At 38.0% G+C, this 23153-nt stretch overlaps 1 protein-coding gene and 1 non-coding gene across 2 annotated transcripts; both read right to left on the reverse strand.

The window, feature by feature from the left end:
• Positions 1-6248: 6248 nt before the first annotated feature.
• LOC111893390 (small nucleolar RNA R71) lies at positions 6249-6355 on the reverse strand. The gene has a single exon (XR_002850869.1). It is a non-coding gene; the product is annotated as a small nucleolar RNA R71 (small nucleolar RNA).
• An 11072-nt stretch (positions 6356-17427) lies between these two features.
• LOC111893374 (glycine-rich cell wall structural protein 1) lies at positions 17428-18540 on the reverse strand. Its single transcript, XM_052763705.1, has one exon. It carries the CDS (start codon positions 18538-18540, stop codon positions 17428-17430), a length of 1113 nt encoding a protein of 370 aa, XP_052619665.1.
• Positions 18541-23153: the final 4613 nt, after the last annotated feature.

Consider the following 23153-nt stretch of genomic DNA (forward strand, 5'->3'; position numbering starts at 1 on the left):
GAGACGGGCATACAAGAAGAAGATACACGCTTACAAGACAAAGTATAAACCGCAAAAGATTAGGCGTGCATTCACGATGCAGGAAAATGAAGAAACGTAGATGGGAAGGAGTCCAGCTAACGACTCCTTAAAAAGAAGCGCTTGACGGGAGGCAACCCGTTGTGAGAGTTTGCTTTCTTTTATCTTTCTTGTTTTAGTTTTTGTTTGATTTTCGTTTTTAGGATTTTCTTTTTCTGTTTTCATCTTCTAAATCATCAAACATTACTGCCTGAGAGTACGTATGGGCTGAGTGTGGGGTGGATTGGTTTTTTTTTTTATAAATACATGACAAAATGATATAATTTTTGAAATTTTTGCAAGTGACTCGCCGAGTTTGACCCTGACTCGACGAGTCTATTCAGAATCCAGATGAGTTTCAATTCACGACTATACTCACCGAGTCTGACCCTAACTCGACGAGTCGATTTTATTTACAGAAAAAAAATTAATAATTATATTTTTACATCTGGTAAAATTAGGGTTTTTACCCTAATGTGCTCATATTCCATTCATACTCGCCGTGCGCCTACTCGTATTCTCTCTCAAGCACTCATCAAGTTCTTCAACTTTTCTTCAAAATTCTCGAATTCCATCAACCAAGGTACTTAATTTCTTCAATAATTCTGTTAAAGTCATGATTTTTAGATGTTATAAGGTATCAAATTTATAGAACACCCGTCTTTGAAGTTTAGTGAATTTTTAGGGTTTTTGATTTTGGATTAATTGTGGTGTTTTGGATGGATATTCTTGCTCTAATACACTTTATGGACATCCCTGGAAAAACCCTTGGAAAAATTTTGAGTTTTTGTGCGTGCATTGGAACTGACCCGTCGACTGACTCGCGCAGTTCATCAGACTCGCCGAGTCATTCAAGGACTCGACGAGTCCAGTCAGGAGCCCAAAAAGATTTTCTTTTAATGTGTTTCTGTGTCTTTTGGATTGTTTGTTAATCGTTTTAAAGGAACCATGTTTTCAAGAGGACAAGGCTCTTGAGGAAGTCAAGGAGATTTCCCTTGGTTGCATTTTCCACAAATCAACTCAAATTCAACAAGAACCAAGTGGAAGAAGAAGCTTGCGGAGCTCCAGAAAAAGGAGATATGTGCTCCCAATACAATTGATTGGGAATGGTTGGGGAGAGTTCGTTATGAAGAAGAGTTGGCCCCTTATATAGTCAAGACATTTGTGCATAATGGAGTATCCATTACATGTGATGGATGGAGTCGTGTCTTCCGTATTCAAGAGTCGATTTATCGTGAGATGTGCCTGGAGTTCTTTTCCAGAATACACTTCCAGGGTGTGGATGATTATTAGAACCCTATAAGTGTTACTTTTTGTCTTGGGGGCGAGATTCGTTATTGTTCCATGGTCGAACTAGCTTGGAGATTAGGGATATATGACCAACAAGTGGTCAACACGGATGCATTTCATACATTTTTGGAGCATTGCCACAAAGCATTTCCGGATGGGATCACAAGTTCAAGTTGGTGGAGCACCATTGCTAATAAATTTTACATTCCGAAGTCGGCTCAAGAAAGGAGCATACGATCACCAACACACCGCCTTATTCACCGACTTTTTTCAAATACCATTAACCAAAGGAAAGATGATGACAAGGTTTCTAACCTTGATGTTTTCTTTCTTTGGAGCATCATTACACCCAATACTTTCTGCAACATTCCATGGTGCATCGCTTCATACTTGGCAGAGGGAGCGGTCAAGGACCGTAAAACTTCAAAAATTAATGGTGGCATGTTTGTGACACGTTTAGCCCATTCTTACAGGCTAATGACTAATGGTGCTTGGAACTTGCTGACGGAGATCCCGACATCTCCCTTTAATCATATTCTTTTTTGCACGGCACGTATTATTGAAGATTATGGAGGAGGTCATTATGCTATCCCACGTGACGATCCGGTGATCGGGCCCGAGGCTCCGGGACGGAGGGTTCGATCGAGACGTGAGCGGAAAGTGGAGGAGGATCCGCCGGTGATTCCGGTAGACAATGACGGAGTACCAATGGATTGGTACAATGTCGAGATGAGGAGGCTCCAAGACCAAATGGCGAGGGGCATTAATTTTAGTAACGGATCCCATGTGCGACTTTTTGACCATTTTCATATTCCACACATTGATGGGGGTAACTTCCCCTACATTCCTTCTTCGAACGAGATGATTAACGCAAGGCGGAGTGGAGCTGGTGGGAGCGGGGCTGTGCATGGCCATGATGAGGAAGAAGATGATGCTTAGTTTCTTTTATGTCTTATTGAACAATTTTTTTATTTGTTTTTATTTTTTTTGGTGTGTTTTAAATTCTTAATTAGGACTTAAACTCTTATGTGCTTGATGTTTTATTTGCCTTGGTTTATTTTAGAATTTGGTTTAGGAAATGCTTGCATAAGGAGTCTAGAGTATGTGAGAAAAACATGGAAACGAGTCAAGAAATGTCGACGTATCGAGTCTAAGTGTCGAGTCCGGTCCTAAGGGGTTTAGGAGTGAATGTTTACTGAAGCAATTGGGGGGTTTTTGAAGTCCATTACAAGCTGGATTCAAGACAGAATTTCTTTATTTTTCACCCAGCGATGACTCGCCGGGTGCAGTTAACCTAGTCGACGAGTCGCAATACATTTTCACGATTTCAATAATTCCGCGCTATTACTCGACGAGTCGTTTATATGACTCAACGGGTCCTTCATTTATCTACCACAAGGGCTGCTGATTTGATGCTGATAGCTTCACCACTTGACCACTTATTCTTTGCAATCAATTCCTGAAGATTTTAGAGTATTTTTCCTGCATATTTGGAGCTACCCACATGCGATTTGATGTCCACGATATGGATGACCTGTTCACATGTCTAAAGTCGATTGAAGTAAGAGCTTAATAGAAGATGATCAGCCTATCAACTGCTATCCCAGGGGAGTTTGTTCCAATTCCCTCTATATTTGTTTTGTTTTTTCTTTTCATGCAATATATGCAATGAGGACATTGCATAAATTAAGTGTGGGGTAGGGGGTTGATGTCATCTTAGTAAATGTAGAATCCTAATGTCCTAATTTAGGTTAATTTTTATATTTTTGCATACAAAAAATGTTTCTTGGGACTTAATTTAGAAAATTTTGGTGAAAGTAATTAGGATTCCATGTTAGAGTTATGTTGATGATTGCATGAAAACTCAAATGTTTAGTTGAGCCTATATACGTTCTAGTGTATTTGTGGCTTCCTTATTCCAGTGAAATCATAGGACAAAAACACGACCTCGCTTAGCCCGAAGGATGCAATATGTTTAGCATCGTGTACCAGAAATGTATCCAGGAAAATTATTATTTTAGCCAATAAAGGTTGAAGTTGAGTGCCCCTGCTTAATCATGTAGGGTTTTGAGTGATAAAAATTGAGGTACATGTAAAAAAAGAGAGAGAATTACAAGAAAAGTTGTAAGAATTTTGGAGAAAATAAAGTGAAGATCAAAAGATCAAAACCCCAAAAGTTCAAAAATTGAAGATACCAAAGATCAAATCAAACAAGGTGGTGAATTCAAAGAAATCAAAGATCAAATTTTCAAGGAAGTGAAGAATTCAAAAGAGCTCTATAGTGGTATCATAAATTGTAATTCTTGATTATGTATGCTTGGGTTGCTCAACCAAAAATACCTTGAGGATAGGAGGTTTTCTACGGATGGATTCTGTGGGATTCATAAAATGAGCATTGTTCGGGATAAGTGGGTGAATGTTTTGAGGATTGTAAGTATTTGGAATATTGGGGGGTTTTAGGAAAATTTTAGACACAAATGTATGCGTTGCGGTCTTGGCATAATGGTTGGGTTGGATTGGAGTTGTCCTATGTGATTCTAATGTGCTAAAATTCGGTTTTGTCTGGGAGCAAGCAAAAGTCAAGTATGGGGTATTTTGATAGTGACATATTTAGCCTTATATTAAGTATAGATTTTTATCATTTATTAGCTAATTTATTGCATATCATGGACAAAAGATACTTAAAAGTGTTTGAATTGTGTTTTCAGTCCAAAAGCGAAGCTCGGAAGCAAAAGGAAGCAGGAGAAGCGGTTGGGAGTTCGGGAGTTTAACAAAGAAGAAAAATACTAAAAATACAAGGTACTCGGCGAGTCTCATTGAAGATTCGAGAAGATAAAGACTCCGTGACTCACCGTGTACGGGAATTAAGGGATGGACTCGGCGAGTCAGTTCGAATCTATAAAAACAGTTGTCTAGATCAACACAAGGTATTCTGGAACCCTTGGGGAGGAGCAAGCTACGAGTTAGAGTCGGGAGAGATCTGGAGAACGAAGATACAACCATAAAACCAATTCCGAAGGAGATTTGAGGAAAATTTACATCATTCTTACTTTAATCTATTGTTCTTCATCATGTTTAGACTTTTAGATTTCGTTTTTGTGCTGTTAATTACCTCAATCATGAGCTAAAACGTTTAAACTTCTGTTTGGGGAGATAATATTGGTACTGTGGTTTGATTCATGGTAGGATTAATTTAATATTGGTGATTTTGGTGATTCTAGCTTGTTAAAGAACCTTATGTGTGAATGACAACTATTTTTTTTGTTAATAGGAAGATAATTAAGCTGCATGAACATCTCTTAATTGCTACCTCATATAATTTATGTGACCACTTTATTATATGACTAGGATCAGCGACTGTGAAACTAGAATTAATAGAAAAATAGGTAAATTCATGTGTGAGCTTGTGTGATGACCATCAACAAGAGGTTAACTAAAGGACCAAATTAGTTAGCTATTACAAGTCTAAATTAACCCGAATAAATAATCTAGTGAATTAAATTAAAATAGACAACTGGCCACTGTTTGAGTTAGTTTGTTCTCTAAGGATTAGTGCAGCGAACGTGAATCTAATCACTTGAATCGGTAGCCAATAGAAGAATTAATCCATTGCACTATTACCATAATATCAACCATATGATCAATTGAGTTGAACTAAACAGAAGTTCCCTTCGTCATTGAATTTAGTTGAATCTTTTCTTTTCTAGTTTTAGGTCTAAGTAATAGTTAGTAAGTTTCTAGTCTTGTAAAACTAGAGAAACCTCCTTTTTATTATTTAATTTTAGATAAAATTAGTTTTTAGTTTTAATTTACCGTTCCCTGTGTTTGATACCCTACTTATTTAGCTTTACCACAATTGATAGGTCCACTACCTTTGTGTGTTCATTTTATAATTAAAAGTAGGTTTAAAACTAGTTCGTTTCACACACATCAAGTTTTTGGCGCCGTTACCGGGGAACGGTTCTAAATTAGAATTAATTTCTATTTTTATCGATCCTTTGCGTGGGATTTATCTTACATAAAGTTAATTCTTAGGTAATTTAGTAAGTAAGTTAGGTTTTAATATTTATTGGTTTTTATTTTAAATCTGTCAAACTTTTCTGTTTTTGCCTTGAACTCGCCGAGTGCACTCGAAGCAACTCGGCGAGTCCATCGCTGATTCGCAGTTTTAGTTTTTATTTTATATTTGTTCTTTTTACGTGTTTTTCTTGTTTTATTTGCAGTTGTTTCATGACCCGAGGATCTGAGACACCTTTAGTCCCTTCACTAGAAGACCCGGAATCCGCCCTAAAGAAGAGCAAGGGAAAATCTGATTAAGAATCCATTTCTTCAAAAAACTCGCCACTAAAGAATCTAAAGTCTGTTTTCAGCAAGAAGAAGAGTAGCAAATTAGGAGCTTCCAGCGCCTCTATAGCAATAGAAGACCCAATCAAAGAGGACACCGAGTACGAAACCGAAGGAGAAGAAGACCCCACTTTCGGGCACGAATCCGACTTTGACGACGAATTAGCCATTATCATGGCTAACATCGATGAAGTCCCCATGGGGGAATGGAAGAAGAGGATGTGTGACAACACCGGCCCGGGACTTGTGCAACCCGTAATTCCCGCTACTGCTATTTTTGAGCTAAAGGGCCACATACTCGCTCAACTCAAGGAGATCCCTTCTATGGAAAAGACCACGAAGATGCTTACAAGCACTTGGATGAAGTCAATGATGTAGCTGATTACTTTAATGTTCCAAATGTGCCTCGCGAGACCCAGCTACTTCGCATGCTTCCAGTTACATTCAAGGGTGCTGCAAAAGATTGGCTCAAGTCACTCCCTCTCGGGTCGGTCACCACGTGGGCTAAGATGAAAGAAGAATTTATTGACCATTTTTGCCCACCTTCTAAAATAGCCAAGTTGAAGAAGGTCATTGCTAACTTTGAACAACATGCTGGAGAGTCACTATATGAAGCTTGGGAGAGACAGAAGAGCCTGCTAAGGAATTGCCCACACCATGACCTTAATAGTCAATAAGAAGTCTCCATCTTCTATGACGGAGTCAATGTCACAACAAGGCAGTTACTTGACTCGCAAGGCCCGCTCACAAAGAAGGCACCCCCGGTGATCAAAGAATTAATTGAAGAGTTCTCTAAGAATTCTAGAGAATACCACAACCCACGAAATGAAGTAAGTAGGGGGTAGTGAACACGGTCAACGATGGCATGGCGGCGATGATGGCTAAACTAGACATTTTAGATAGAAGAATGATGAAGATGGATCAAATAATCCATGCTATCCGGGTGGGATGTGAAAATTGTAGGGGACCTCACTTAACTAAAGAACGTGACTTGGATGAGAATGGAAACAAAAAGGCGCAAGTTTTCTATTCAAGTGGCGACAGATACGATGAGAATTGGCAGAAACCCAAGAAGGAATGGCTCCCGTATGAAAAATACAAAAAGGCAAAGGAAGAGAAATACAAGCAAAAAGAGAGGGGTTTCTATCAAAAGGAAGAACTGGTTGTGGAAAAAAAAGCCGATTTAGAAGAAATGTTCACAAGATTTATAGCCGTGTCCGAGAAGAGGCAAATTGATCATGATGCTGCAATACAAGAGACCAGGACTATACTTAGGAATTAGCAAGCATCTATACTCAACATTGAGAAACAGCTTGGGCAACTAGCACATCAAGTGAACGAGAGAAGACCGGGTGAACTTCCAAGTAAAACCGAGAATAATCCGAGAATGGAGAATGTGAATGCTATAACATCTAGTTATGGAGAAATTTTCACTCCTCTGACCCCTGCACAGAAGGTCTCAACTAAGGTGCAAGTAGAAAAGACAGAAGAGTCGAGTTCAGCTAAACCCGATCCGACTCGCCGAGTCCCTCTAATGGACTCCACGAGTCCATGCCATGATGACAAATTTGCTGTTTCCTTAAAGCCTTACAGGCCTCCTTTGCCATTTTCAACTCGATCCATACCTGATGAAAAGGTCAAAGCATACAGAGCTTTCATGGAACATGTTATAGCCCTTCAAGTCAACATTCCATTTGTTGAAATGATGCTTTAAACACCCAAATATTTAAACTTGCTTAAGGGTCTCGTTGCTGCTAGAAAAGATATGGTAGAAGTCACGGAATTAATATTAAATGACCTACCAGAAAATAAGGGCGATTCGGGAAGCATCTCGATTCCTTGCCAATTTGGAAATACACTTGCTACTCAAGCATTCACCGATTCGGGTGCAAGTATTAACTTAATGCCTTTGTCTTTCTTCAAGAAGCTGAATTTACCGGAGCCGAGGTTTATTAATATGAAGATCCATTTGGCGGACAAGACAATAATTCGTCCAAGAGGTGTTTGTGAAGATCTTCTCATAAAAGTGGACAAATTTGTACTCCCCGTGGACTTTGTAGTGCTTGACATGGAAGAAGACCCCGAAATTCCAAATTTTTTGGGGAGGCCATTTTTAAATACCGCATGCGCATTGATAGATGTATGCGAGTCCACACTAACATTGAGGGTAGGAAATGAGTCGGCTGTGTTTAAAGCTATACCAGATATTAAGCAAGAAGAAACAAGAAAAGAAAAGGTTTCCTTCATTTATTTTGATGATTAAATACTCCAAAAAGAACTTGCACTCTTACAACAAGAAGATCCAAGTAAATTTCTACTATCTTCTGGAGGAAATGATGATGTTGAAAAAGACTTAGAGGAGATAGAGAAGCTACTGAAAGGAACTGTTTCAGAAAACACAATGGAATGTGAGTAATTCGCACCGACTCGCCGAATCGAGTCGACAGACTCGATGAGTCCAGTCGAAAATTTCAGCAATTTGGGTTATCTTGACCTGCCTGTCACCAGTCCCATGCCTGATTTGGACATGAAGATCTTTCCTAATTCTTTAGAAGATCGAGCAGCAGAAGGCAGAATTGTTAAAGCGTATGGTGACTTCCAACATGTTCAAGTAGCTTGCCTCGATACAATGATGCAAGAAGATGAAGACACTCGACTTGATGAGGAGGCAATTTTCGGAGAAGAGGAAAATGCAAGGGTTAGGAAAGATGATGCTGATAACCCATTCATTGAGTCACGTATAACCAAACCTCGAGCCCGAGTTTTTACCAACTATGAAGTAATTAAGTTTAAAGAAGGAGGAGTACAAAAGAGGGTGCAAGAGAATGGGGTGAAGAAGAAGAAGGTGGGGAAAAGGAAAATTCATGCAATTGAAGATGATGCTACAAGGAAAAAGAGAGAAGAATTGAGACGGGCATACAAGAAGAAGATACACGCTTACAAGACAAAGTATAAACCGCAAAAGATTAGGTGTGCATTCCCGATGCAGGAAAATGAAGAAACATAGATGGGAAGGAGTCCAGCTAACGACTCCTTAAAAAGAAGCGCTTGACGGGAGGCAACCCGTTATGAGAGTTTGCTTTCTTTTATCTTTCTCGTTTTAGTTTTTGTTTGATTTTCGTTTTTAGGATTTTCTTTTTCTGTTTTCATCTTCGAAATCATCAAACATGACTGCTTGAGAGTTCGTATGGGCTGAGTGTGGGGTGGATTGGTTTTTTTATAAATACATGACAAAATGATATAATTTTTGAAATTTTTGCAAGTGACTCGCCGAGTCTGACCTTGAATCGACGAGTCTATTCAGAATCCAGATGAGTTTCAATTCGCGACTAGACTCACCGAGTCTGACCCTGACTCGACGAGTCGATTTTATTTACAGAAAAAAAATTAATAATTATATTTTTACATCTGGTAAAATTAGGGTTTTTACCCTAATGTGCTCATATTCCATTCATACTCGCCGTGCGCCTACTCGTATTCTCTCTCAAGCACTCATCAAGTTCTTCAACTTTTCTTCAAAATTCTCGAATTTCATCAACCAAGGTACTTAATTTCTTCAATAATTCTGTTAAAGTCATGATTTTTAGATGTTATAAGGTATCAATTTTATAAACACCCGTTTTTGAAGTTTAGTGAATTTTTAGGGTTTTTGATTTTGGATTAATTGTGGTGTTTTGGATGGATATTCTTACTCTAATACACTTTATGGACATCCCTGGACAAACCCTTGGAAAAATTTTGAGTTTTTATGGGTGCATTGGAACTGACCCGTCGAATGACTCGCGCAGTTCATCAGACTCGCCGAGTCGTTCATGGACTCGACGAGTCCAGTCGGGAGCCCAAAAAGATTTTTTTTAATGTGTTTCTGTGTCTTTTGGATTTTTTGTTAATCGTTTTATAGGAACCATGTTTTCATGAGGACAAGGCTCTTGAGGAAGTCAAGGAGATTTCCCTTGGTTGCATTTTCCACAAATCCACTCAAATTCAACAAGAACCAAGTGGAAGAAGAAGCTTGCGGAGCTCCAGAAAAAGGAGATATGTGCTCCCAATACAATTGATTGGGAATGGTTGGGGAGAGTCCGTTATTAATAAGAGTTGGCCCCTTGTATAGTCAAGACATTTGTACACAATGGAGTATCCATTACATGTGATGGATGGAGTCGTGTCTTCCGTATTCAAGAGTCGATTTATCGTGAGATGTGCCTGGTGTTCTTTTCCACAATACACTTCCAGGGTGTGGATGATTATTATAACCCCAGAAGTGTTACTTTTTGTCTTGGGGGCGAGCTTCGTCATTGTTCCATGGTCGAACTAGCTTGGAGATTGGGGATATATGACCAACAAGTGGTCAACACGGATGCATTTCATACATTTTTGGAGCATTGCCACAAAGCATTTCCGGATGGGATCACAAGTTCAAGTTGGTGGAGCACCATTGCTAATAAAGTTTACATCCCGAAGTCGGCTCAAGAAGGGAGCATACGATCACCTACACACCGCCTTATTCACCGGCTTATTTCAAATACCATTAACCAAAGGAAAGATGATGACAAGGTTTCTAACCTTGATGTTTTCTTTCTTTGGAGGATCATTACACCCAATACTTTCTGCAACATTCCATGATGCATTGCTTCATACTTGGCGGAGGGAGCGGTCAAGGACCGCAAAACTTCAAAAAATAATGGTGGCATGTTCGTGACACGTTTAGCCCATTCTTACGGGCTAATGACTAGTGGTGCTTGGAACTTGCTGACAGAGATCCTGACATCTCCCTTTAATCCTATTCTTTTTTGTAGGGCACGTATTGTTGAAGATTATGGAGGAGGTCATCATGCTATCCGACATGACGATCCGGTGATCGGGCCCGAGGCACCGGGACGAAGGGTTCGATCGAGACGTGAGCGGGAAGCGGAGGAGGAACCGCCGGTGATTCCGATGGACAATGACGAAGTACCAATGGATTGGTACAATGTCGAGATAAGGAGGCTCCAAGACCAATTGGTGAGGGGTATTGATTTTAGCAACGAATCCCATGTGCGACTTTTTGACCATTTTCATATTCCACACATTGATGGGGGTAAATTCCCCTACATTCCTTCTTGGGACGAGATCATTAACGCAAGGCAGAGTGGAGCTGGTGGGAGCGGGGCTGTGCATGGCCATGATGAGGAAGAAGATGATGCTTAGTTTCTTTTATGTCTTATTGAACAATTTTTTATTTGTTTTTATTTTGTTTGGTGTGTTTTAAATTCTTAATTAAGACTTAAACTCTTATGTGATTGATGTTTTATTTTCCTTGGTTTATTTTAGAATTTGGTTTAGGAAATGCTTGCATAAGGAGTCTAGAGTATGTGAGAAAAACATGGAAACGAGTCAAGAAATGTCGACGTATCGAGTCTAAGTGTCGAGTCCGGTCCTAAGGGGTTTAGGAGTGAATGTTTACTGAAGAAATTGGGGGGTTTTTGAAGTCCATTACAAGCTGGATTCAAGACAAAATTTCTTTATTTTTCACCTAGCGATGACTCGCCGAGTGCATTTAACCTAATCGACAAGTCGCAATACATTTTCACGATTTCAATAATTTCGCGCTATTACTCGACGAGTCGTTTATATGACTCGACGAGTCATTCATTTATCTACCACAAGGGCTGGTGATTTGATGCTGATAGCTTCACCACTTGACCACTTATTCTTTACAATCAATTCCTGAAGATTTTACAGTATTTTTCCTGCACATTTGGAGCTACCCACATGCGATTTGATGTCCACGATATGGATGACCTGTTCACATGTCTAAAGTCGATTGAAGTAAGAGCTTAATAGAAGATGATCAGCCTATCAACTGCTATCCCAGGGGAGTTTGTTCCAATTCCCTCTATATTTGTTTTGTTTTTCTTTTCATGAAATATATGCAATGAGAACATTGCATAAATTAAGTGTGGGGTAGGGGGTTGATGTCATCTTAGTAAATGTAGAATCCTAATGTCCTAATTTAGGTTAATTTTTAAATTTTTGCATACAAAAAATGTTGCTTAGGACTTAATTTAGAAAATTTTGGTGAAAGTAATTAGGATTCCATGTTAGAGTTATGTTGATGATTGCATGAAAACTTAAATGTTTAGTTGAGCCTATATACGTTCTAGTGTATTTGTGGCTTCCTTATTCCAGTGAAATCATGGGACAAAAACACGACCTCGCTTAGCCCGAAGGATGCAATATGTTTAGCATCGTGTACCAGAAATGTATCCAGGAAAATTATTATTTTAGCCAATAAAGGTTGAAGTTAAGCGCCCCTACTTAAGCATGTAGGGTTTTGAGTGAGAAAAAGTGAGGTACATGTAAAAAAAGAGAGAGAATTTAGTCAAACTGGTAAAATAGGGTTTTGAGCGACCTCACTTGACTCAAAGAGCTGAAAAGACAATACTCAAAGTCTTGCAGCTTCAACTATACACACCATCTAAACCAACCAGAGGTCAATCCTCAGTTTACACCCTAAAATCATGAGTTGACCAAAAGTCAAACTGGTAAAATAGGCAACGGTTAACAAAAGTTACAAATTATCACATTGTGACATACGAAAATTTAGTTTGGAAAACCCCTAAGGTCGCGCCATGACCTCAGGTCAGTCATGCTGCTAAGCCTGACTTAGCAACCACCTTTTCCTTAAGGTCTTAATCCTTTAATACTTAAGCTGTAAACTTCTAGAACCCATCAAAACATGGTCTTAATGGAGAAAAGTTCCAAACTTTATACATTTGGGAGCCTTTGATGCCAAGATCTCTTAACCTAAGTCAAAAGATACCAAAATGAACTCATGACCTTGCGTGACATCAATTGCAAGATAAAAATCATATCAATCAGTCACAAAGGGTCCATAAGACCCCAAGGTTCAACCTTTGGGCCTGGAGTTTTCCAGATTCCACCCTTAAACAACTAGAAAGGACCAAAACTAAACCAAAAATCTTGATATTTCATATATAAAGCAAAAAGAATGGAACTTTAATACTTACAAGGTTAGTAGGAAGGTTTATGATTGTTGGATTAGAAATGAACAACAACTTATTGCAACAAGTGGCACCTTCAAGCTTCACCGAGAAAAAAAAACTACTCCAAAATGGATAAGGTTTGTATGGGAGGGTTTCTTTGAGATGGAAGCTAAGTGAATGAAGAAATCCTAGGGCTTTGTGCCATTAAATAAGCCCAAAAATTGAGGCTTCTAGGGTTTGGACCAGCAAACCCATCGCGTCGCGAGCTTCATTTAAGGTTGCGCTAAGACCCTTAACTCAGTCTCGCCGAGACCCTTAACTTAGTCGCGCCGGTACAATAAAAAAACATTTAAAATTAAAGAATTGAAATTACTAACCGAGAAAACGAATGTCACAAACTGGGTTTTGTAAATTTTAAAACCAATTACTATGGGTGTGCAATATTTGATTTTGAGACAAAAAAAAAAAAAAAAAATCAAAATCGAACTGATATTAATTCTGGACCAAACTGGATTTCAGATTTGATTTTTTGTTTGGTTTCACATCAAACCGAATTATTAACTTAGGTAATCATTTTTATATGGCATGGTAGAGTTCAGATCAAACCAAACTAAATTACCAAATTTCATTCATGAATTATAAATTTGGTTTATGTTTGGAAGTTAAGTCTTACGTTTCGACATTGTATTTTATGTTTGGGTTGGAACTTTTTATTTTTTTATTTTTTGTTTGTATTTTATGTTTGGGTTGGAACTTTTTATTTTTTGTGTGATTTGAACTTCATATTTGAGGTTGGAATTTTTTTATATGTAAAACTTCAAATTATATGTATGAAACATTGAAATTTGGATTTTATTTGTAACATTAATAATTGGTTTTTAGATTTTCTAAACCGAACAAATCGGTTCGATTTAAATAAATCTCTATTTTAATAAAAGAATAGGTTTAATCTCATATTGACAAGTGTCATGCAATTAGAACCCCTCATTAATGTTATATATCATTTATCATGCCACTTGTCAACCTATTAATTATTCATTTCAAATTTCAAATTTTAAATTTTCCACTCTAATTTTATTAAATTGATAATTGATAATTGATTCTTCATTTTAAATTTCAATATTTAAAATTTATCCCTTTAATTATATTAAATTAATAACATTAGATTAAAAAATAAAATAAAATTAATATAAATTATAAAATGATATAACTCCACGTATTTATTTAAATCAACGATTATAATTTTATATAACTAAAAAAATACCTCTTAAGTAATAATTTATTTAAAATAATTCATTGATAATTTTGATTTTTTAATACGAAAGCTTAATTAATTTTATAGCCGTGGTGATCACGGGTTATAAACTAGTAAATCCCTATTCTAATATCCCTATTCTAATAAAAGAATAATTTTATTTTTCTTTTGACATGTGTCAACATATTAGGCCTCATAATTAATGCATATTTTATTTTTCTTTTGCCATATGTCACCATATTATATCTCCTAATTAATGCATGTCAATTATCAACTTATCTACCCTAATAAATAAGAAGGATTTTGCCACATGTCATTCTCTCATTCAATTTGCCACATGTCATTTTGTCATAATTTAGAGAGACATTTATTTTCCACTTGTCATTTATTTCAATTTCCATTTCTAATATATTATTAATTAGTTTTCATAAATTAAACCTACCATAATCATATTAATTTCAAATTTCAAATTCTAAATTTCAATTTCAATTTCAAATAAATTTACAGTTTAAACCTTTGTGTTTAACATTTTGTTATAATTAATTTGTTTAGTATACGGGTCTGATAACTAAACAATAATTTTAATTTATTTATTTTTTAGATGTTTTTTTTCTCATAATTTTTATTTATTTCAAATTTCAAATTCAAATAAACTTTTTATTTAATCGTTCATATTTAACATTTTGTTTTAATCAACCCGTATAATATACGGGTTTCACAACTAGTTGATTATACAAGTTCAAATTTTAAATTTTAAATTTCTCACTCTAATTACATTAAATTAATAACATTAGAATAAAATTAAAATAAAATTAATACAAATTATAAAGTAATATAATTTTATATATTTATTTAAATCAATGATTATAATTTTATATAACTAAAAAAAAATCTCTTAATTAATAATTTATTTAAAATAAGTGATTAATAATTTTGAGTTTTTTACTATTAAAGTTTAATTAAATTTGTAACCGTGGTTCTCACGGGTTATAAACTAGAAAATAAATACACCGGAGAAACCTCAAAACACATATTTCGTTGGATTCTGGCCAAAACAAATTTAGTATTGATATGTTCATTGTCGGATTAAAGTAACCGGTTTGGACACCTTTTGTGATTTATTTGTTAACAAACTTGATGAGCGGTGGAATCATCGGTGATAATTGTTTGGAGTAGAGGTTGAGTTAATGTACGGTAAAGCCATTGTTAGACAATGGAGTCAACCTTGCACCATTCCAAATCGGTGGGTTTGCTGGAAGGTCCATCAAGATGATGTAAACTAAATAACCAATACAATGGACATTAAAGAGCTCGCACCATGAATCGTAACTGAGATGTAAGATTTGATATTAGTAATACCATAAATCTTATCAGTAGGAGTGGAGGTTGTCTTGAAAGAAGAAGTGAAGCAATACAGGAAAAAAGAATGATGAAGGTTAGAAGAGATGGATAGGCGAAGTTGTCGATAAAATAGAGAGGGGGAGGGTAGGATTGGCTAAGGTTTAAAAAAAAAGCTTATACCATGTTAACAAATGATTTTTCTACAACTCACATATTTACATTCCGACATTATATAATTATTAGGGGTGTCAATTTATGATACGATAAAATAAAAGATCACGTCAAGAAACGAAATTATGACAGAATCAAAATTTGAGTTCGTATCGTGTTAGTGTCAAGTGTAAAAAACATGATGTCCTGTCGTGCTGTGTTGGTGTTAAAATTTCAATACGAAATTGGCACAATTTAGCATGTATTTTTGTGTTTGTTATGTTATATGTGATTAAGTATTTAATTAAATAAATAATAATTTTAGTATGTTATCTTTGTCTTGTCGTTTCGTATTTGTTGTGTTTCAATCGATTCGTTTCTGTGTTAATAGAAATAAACACGACATCATGTCGTGTTGTGTTTCATAAAAACCGTGTTGTGTCAAAATAAAAAAAAAATAGAAAAAAAAACCACTGATTTGACACCCCTAAATACATGTTGGCTAACTAAGTCACACTAAAATACAATATACAAATATATAAACCCAATACACAAAACATAAATATATGGCTAAGATTGGGTGTTAATTGGTCGGTTTATTGGTTTGGTTAATTTTTTTTTTTTTTTTTAATTTCAAAACTAACAGTTACAAAATCAAAACTCTCTTTCTTTTAAGTACGTATGAAACAATAGGAAGCACTAATTTTTTTTCTTATTCATGCAAACAGTTTTTTTTTTCTTAACACTTTTTTCTTGTCTTTCAACATTGCAATAAATCAATAAGACAATAACCAATAACTAAGAACTATCCTAATTGGCCCAATTTGAGAATGGCCGACTAAATTATAGTAAAACAGTAAACCGAAAAAACATCACTCTTAAAAAGAAGAAGCCTAAAAACCATATTAATCTAAAGAGATTGGTCATTGAACATGAAGGAGGGGCTTTCGGGTTCTAAATTCTTATAAAGTTAAAGCCCATCACGACAAAGTATATCGGAACGTTTCTAAATTTGTGATAAATATAAGTATATAATAAGAGAAATTAAATATCTTTCTATTTTTGTTTTTATAAATTTTTTTTATCCAATTAAACCGGAATCAAATCGAATAAGGATTGTCTTATGTGGTTAACTGGTGTGATTAACCCAAAAACCAAATAATCCAAAACTCATTCAGATTGGATGTAGGGATGAGCAAAATGACCGAACTGGCCCGAACCGGCCCGAACCGGACCGGACCGGGGAACCGGCTTCGGCCAAAATCAAGAACCGAACCGGCCCGGCGGTTCTACCGGTTCCCGGTTCCTACCGGTTCTTGTCGTGTCTTCAAATGTTGGAACCGTTCCTTGAAAAATAGCATCATAAGGTACCGGTTTTTGCCGGTTCTACCGGTTTTTTCCGGTTAAATCGGTTCCGGTTAAATCGGTTCCGGTTCTTACCGGTTCCCGGTTCCAAAAATCCACAAAAATAACGTCCCGGTCCCGGCCCGACCGGTTCCATCGGGTTCCGGTTCCGGTGCCGGTTCCGGTTCCGGCCGGTTCCCCGGTCCATATGCTCATCCCTAATTGGATGGATTATTCGGTTTCAGTTTCTTTCAACATTATTACTTGTGAAGTAGATGGTGAATTTTTTAAAATACACTTTTGTCTCAATTTTTTTTCCCATCATTGTTTCGTTTCACACAGATTTGATATGATTTTCTATTATAACATTGTCTTGGGATATCGATGTATTTAAAATAATACTACTAAAAGCTTGAATATAAAACTATTATAATTGTTTTAAATTAAACGATTAATAATTTATGTAGTACAAAAACTGATAGTTTAAATAATAATTATAGTTGTTTCAAAAGCAAATGCATATTCAATTATATAGCAACTCTAATACAAATTATTACCAAAGTAAATGGAACATTTTCAATCCAGCTACACTACACACTTGAATTATATCTTTCCAAGGACAAAACTTGACCTTTTGTCTCCTTTTGTCTTGTGACAGTTTCACCTTCCACCACCGCCACCACTACCGGAGCCACTACCAGTTCCTTTGCCGGCACCGGCGCCCACTCCAACTCCAATTCCGATGCCTATCCCGACTCCGAAACCTCCTCCTTTTCCACCACCACTACCAACACCTGATCCTCCACCTAAACCACCACCACCACCTAACCCTCCCCCACCTCCCAAGCCGCCCCCATGACCGGAGCCACTTCCAATGCCACCGCCACCACCACCGCCAGTGCCGCCACCCGCACCAACACCTCCGGCTCCACCTACTCCTCCCCCAGCTCCAAAGCCGCCTCCATGGCCGGAACCACCTCCAAGACCACCACCTCCACCTCCACCACCACCTCCTCCACCTCCACCGGCACCAACTCCTCCAGCTCCACCACCAACTCCTCCCCCTGCTCCAAACCCACTTCCATGACCGGATCCACCTCCAACACCGCCGCCGCCCCCACTACCACCACCTCCACCACCACCGACACCAACTCCTCCGGCTCCACCACCAACTCCTCCCCCTGCTCCAAACCCACTTCCCTGACCAGATCCACCTCCAACACCACCACCGCCTCCACTACCACCACCTCCACCCCCACCGACACCAACTCCTCCAGCTCCACCACCTACTCCTCCTCCAGCTCCAAACCCACTCCCTTGACCGGAACCACCTCCAACACCACCACCTCCGCCACCACCGCTGCCTCCTCCTCCACCAGCACCAACACCTCCGGCTCCACCACCTACTCCTCCCCCAGCTCCGAACCCACCACCATGACCTGACCCACCTCCAACACCGCCTCCACCGCCACCACCAAGTCCTCCTCCACCTCCAACACCTCCTCCCGCTCCACCACCAAGTCCTCCCCCACGGCCACCTCCTAAACCACCACCTCTCCCTCCACCCCCACCAAACCCGCCTCCTCCGCCAATACCCCTACCACCACGCCCAAATCCTCCACGGCCATCACAATCTCTCCTCCGACTAAACCGACAGTCATCACCCCACCGAGTTGTTTCATCATTGCCATCTCCAAGAGCAAATGCACTCAAGTGGAAGACAATGGCAAGCCCTAACAGAATCACACAACCCCATTTTTGAGAGAAACCCATTGATGCCTCTGCTCAAACTTTCCTGAGATTTGTTCTTCTTCCTCCGGCCAGGGATCGATACATATATATACAGCGTTGTGCTGCAACTTGCAACTTTAGATTAGAACTCACAACTCACTAGTATACGTAAACTCATTAATGTTGCATGAACATGCGAGGCGTTGAAGTGTTAGTTGGGGAGTTACTATCAAATTTAATATATGCTTGATTAAGTCAAATAGCAAAAGCTGGATAAAGTTTTTTCACTAATAAAAGGTTTTATTTTATAAAATATCATATATCTAAATGTAGTTGAATGTATTTGAGCTATGTATTATTTATAATATATATAATAAATAACATTAAAAAGTTTCAAAAGAAAGCTAAGTTTTTTTCCTTTTGAAATGTACTTTAACTGTTCAGAACATTAATTTGGTTTAAAGATAGACATTTTTGTATCATAATTATTGTAATTATATTCAATTATCAAATGTTAATAAAAAACGGTGTTGTGGTCCCCGAACAACATCCACAATTATTTTTTTATTAGAACTCATTTAGACATACTATATTCAAATCAATCCCATTATTTTGTCACATATACCTTATACATGAACATAATTATTATTTTTTTGGACTAAAATGCAATCTAATGGAATTGATTATTTTAAATTTATAAGCATCATTTATAGTTATCAAGATGCATGTATTAAATGATAAAAAACTTCATCTGCCCATAGCCCCATATATTAGTTAAGTTTTGAGGGTTGTTCTAAAAAAGAGGTTAAGTTTTGAGGGATTTTTCTTTTCTTTTCAAATTTTTATTGAAAAAGTGCTATTTTTCCAAGATAATGTGCCAATTTTCTTTGAGATTTTTTTTACAATTGTGATAAGAATTGAAACGATGCCATATTATTTAGATTGGGTCAACACCGACACGGGCTCTACAGGAAAATTCAAAAGTAGTTCGACCCGTCATCAATGTTGGAACTACAGTACTACACTGTCAAAAAGCAATTAAGCGTTACGATTTGCTTTTATGTCTTAAAATCCTAAGTATGGTAAACAATCATCTTACTTAAAATTTTAAACATCCCATCATTTTTTTCTTGACTCTCACTACAAGAAATAAGGGCAATAGCGACGACGAGTACTATTAGATGCGACACGTAATTTGCGGGTTATGTGCTGCCGCTAATAGTGTGCGTTGCCGCTAATGGTGTCAGCGCTAATAGTAGAAAACCACGATCCACGTCAAAACAATCAGGTTAACTGTGTTCGTTGATCTAGACCTAATCGAACGGCTAAAACGATGTTCGCTCAACGTATTAGCAGCGACCTCAATGGCGGTGACACCGTCGACGCTAATGCTAAAAAAAAGCGTTATTTTTTCCCTCGTAAGGGTGTCGTTGCTAAAACCCTAATGTCGTCGCTAATACCTCATCGTCACCGCTAATAAGCGTCGCCGCTAAAGGTCATCGCAAATATACCCCTGTTCCTCTACCGCTTTCTGTAATCTGTTTCTTTCACCATAACTATCGTCAACGACTGTTACCGAAACAGAATTACCAGCGACGCAGTCTCTATCACCGGCGACGACAAGAGCGCCATCACCGGCGACGGGTGATTCCTGAATTTTACAGGTGCTTCTTGATTTTTTTTTCTCGATTTTTTTTTTCTATCCACCGACTATCTACGTGATAAACTAATGATTTGGATGTTTGATTTTGTGTATTAAGCTTTGTTGACCTCTAATTTCGGGTTGTCATCACCACCACCAAAGCTACCAAATATTTTTGCCACCACAACACCCCCAACAACACCACAACCATTCTGATTTCATTCCACCATCTGTTCTATTACATTTCATGAAGTATTCTAATTAAATTTCTCGTTTTTTATTCATATGTATGTAATGTGTATGATGTATGGAAAAAAATTGTATAATGAATATGTGTATGGGAAAAATTGAAAAAAAAAACTAGGATGCAATAATGAAAAAAAAAAAATAGTATGATGCTATAATGTGTATTTGTATGTATAATGTGTGTTTAAGTGTATTTGTATATATAATGTGTGTATTTATGTATGAAAAAAAACAAAGTAGGATGCTATAATAGAATGTGTATTTATTCTTGTAACAGCCCGGAATTTCAAATATTGATATAATTATGATTTTGGGGGTGTTTTAAGAGGGGACTCGGCGAGTTGGAGCCTAGACTCGCCGAGTAGGATCGCAGACCGGGTCGTGGGTTCGCGACTGGACTCGACGAGTCCGATATGGACTCGGCGAGTCGACGCTGTTTAGCGAAAACCCTAACCGTTCAGGGTTGGGACGTATAAGAGGCACTTATTGGCCGTCATTGTTCATTTTGGCCTTCTGAGAAGAACCCTAAATCGATTGGGTGCATCTGGAGCAAAGTTTAAGGGCCATTGTTGATCTTGGAAGGGTTGTGGTGCAAGGAAGAGAAGGGTTTGGCTAAAGGAACAGCAAGGGAGTCACGTTCCGAGGATTTGGGGACGCAGAGGGCGCATTATTCAGGTAAGAATTCGAATTATGCTCTGCTATGTTGATGTGTCATGGAATTAGGGTTTATGGAACCCCTTGGTGATTAGATTAAGTGTTACCCTAGTCCCCCAAACGACTATAGCCCTGTATTAGGACCTTAGAGGTCCAGAAGGTCCCATTCTTGTGTATTTCGGGACAATACTTACCTCAGGAAGCAGTTTGATCGACTGCATGGCATGGACTCGACGAGTCTGATGAACAGACTCGGCGAGTAGCTTGAAGAATAACTGGGACTCGTCGAGTTGTTCTTCAGACTCGGCGAGTTGAGTCGGGGTGGCCCCACGATTCTTCCAGGAGGAACTCGTCGAGTAAAAAGGGGATACTCAACGTGTAGAAAAGGGAATTTTAAGGAATCGGTGAGTCAAGAGCGAGTGGACTCAGAGTCGTTGAACTCGGCGAGTCTTGGGGGGTGACTCGGCGAGTTAGGTCGCGGGTTAAGCAAAGTTTTGAGTATGGGACTCGGCGAGTCATAGGGTTGACTCGGCGAGTAGGGTCAGTCAGGGGTTGACTTTGACCTTGTCTTTGACCAAGGATTGACCAGTGGTTCCAGGGGTATTTTGGTAATTGTTGTTTATTGTTTGAGTTCAGTGCATTGGTGGCTGTCCAGAGGTGGAGATCGTATCAGTGATCGGAGCAGCTTGAGCTATCTGTTCAATCGGCAGTTTCGAGGTGAGTTATCCTCACTATATCGCTAGGGTTTATGGCACCAAGGCCGACCCTTTTATCGGATGGAAATCCGGGTAGTCGTCATTGCATGTTATGGGCCGGAAGGCGTTACTATGTTGACCGGAAGGTCATGGCCTGGAAAGGCGTATGTATGCATTTAGTATGTTGACTGATTCATAGAGTAATGTTATGCTAGTGACCGGCCAGACCGGTATCTTGTTTAGAGTAATGCTATGGTAGGTGATCTGTTGATCGATTGTTGTCTATGAACTGCTATATGATTATTTGTTATGTTATGTATGCATTGTATGCTTATGGGCCGGAAGGCAATATGTTATGGGCCGGAAGGCAATATATTACGGGCCGGAAGGCGATTATGTTGTGTTGAGGACCGGAAGGTCAGGGCCTGGAAAGGCGTATATGTGGTTGGTATTCTGGGGGTATCTCACTAAGCTTTCGGGCTTACAGTTGTGGTTTTATGTTTCAGGTTCTCAAGAGTCTGTGGCAAGGCAAAGGCGTGATCGTACCGTTCCTCGCGTTGGTGTTTTATGTTATGAACCTGGGAAATTACTCTGTTTAAGAATGTATTGAAAACCTTTTTGTAACAATGTTAATAAAATGGGTGATTTTGAAAAGTTTTAATTGTTTTGAAATTTTGGATGTTACAATTCTATTATATGTGTAATTGTATGTATAGAAATTATGTATGTAGTTTGTGTGTTTGTATGCAATTTGGATGCTATAATGATATAGATGAAAAAAAATGAAAAAAAAAGTATGATGCTATAATGGAAAGTATTATTTTTCTTATACGTATTTGTATGCAATTTGGAAACTACAATGTTGTAATGCAAAAAATGAAAAAAAAAGTTGGATGCTATAATAGAAAGTGTATTATTTTTGTATATGCGATATGTGTAACTTTTATTCATATTGTAATTTTGCACGCTATATATGGGGTTTAGTTGGGTGATACTCTTCTACATGATGGCGAATGTTATGGGTCTAGGACATAGGGGTGATGGAGTCGGGGATCCACCACCTCCAATAGGCTTTGGTCGTGGACAACACGAACATGATGGTAAGTCTTATTATGATATATTTATTAGCTATTTTTATTCATTTATTATAATCTATCATGACTAATATTTTTAATTACATTTTTCAGTTGAACTTCCTAAAAAAGAAGTGGCATAGGAAAAAAACATCCAACTATCAAATCAAATACGGACAAACAAGGAAAAGCCCGTGGATTTGGATTTCGATAGGGAGCTCACATATTCCCCTGTCAGGAACTGTGGTAATTAGTTTACCTGTGAGATTGGGAGGTATATGTGGATGAACATCCTGTTGAACGTATCTGGTTGGGACAATGTTTTCCTCGCGTTAAGGAATGTCA

This window comes from Lactuca sativa, chromosome 5, assembly GCF_002870075.4.
Source record: "Lactuca sativa cultivar Salinas chromosome 5, Lsat_Salinas_v11, whole genome shotgun sequence".
NCBI lineage: Eukaryota > Viridiplantae > Streptophyta > Magnoliopsida > Asterales > Asteraceae > Lactuca > Lactuca sativa.

Bases quoted from the DNA above. Each gene is read 5' to 3' on its own strand.
- LOC111893374 (XM_052763705.1), bottom strand. From the start codon at position 18,540: ATGGGTTTCTCTCAAAAATGGGGTTGTGTGATTCTGTTAGGGCTTGCC.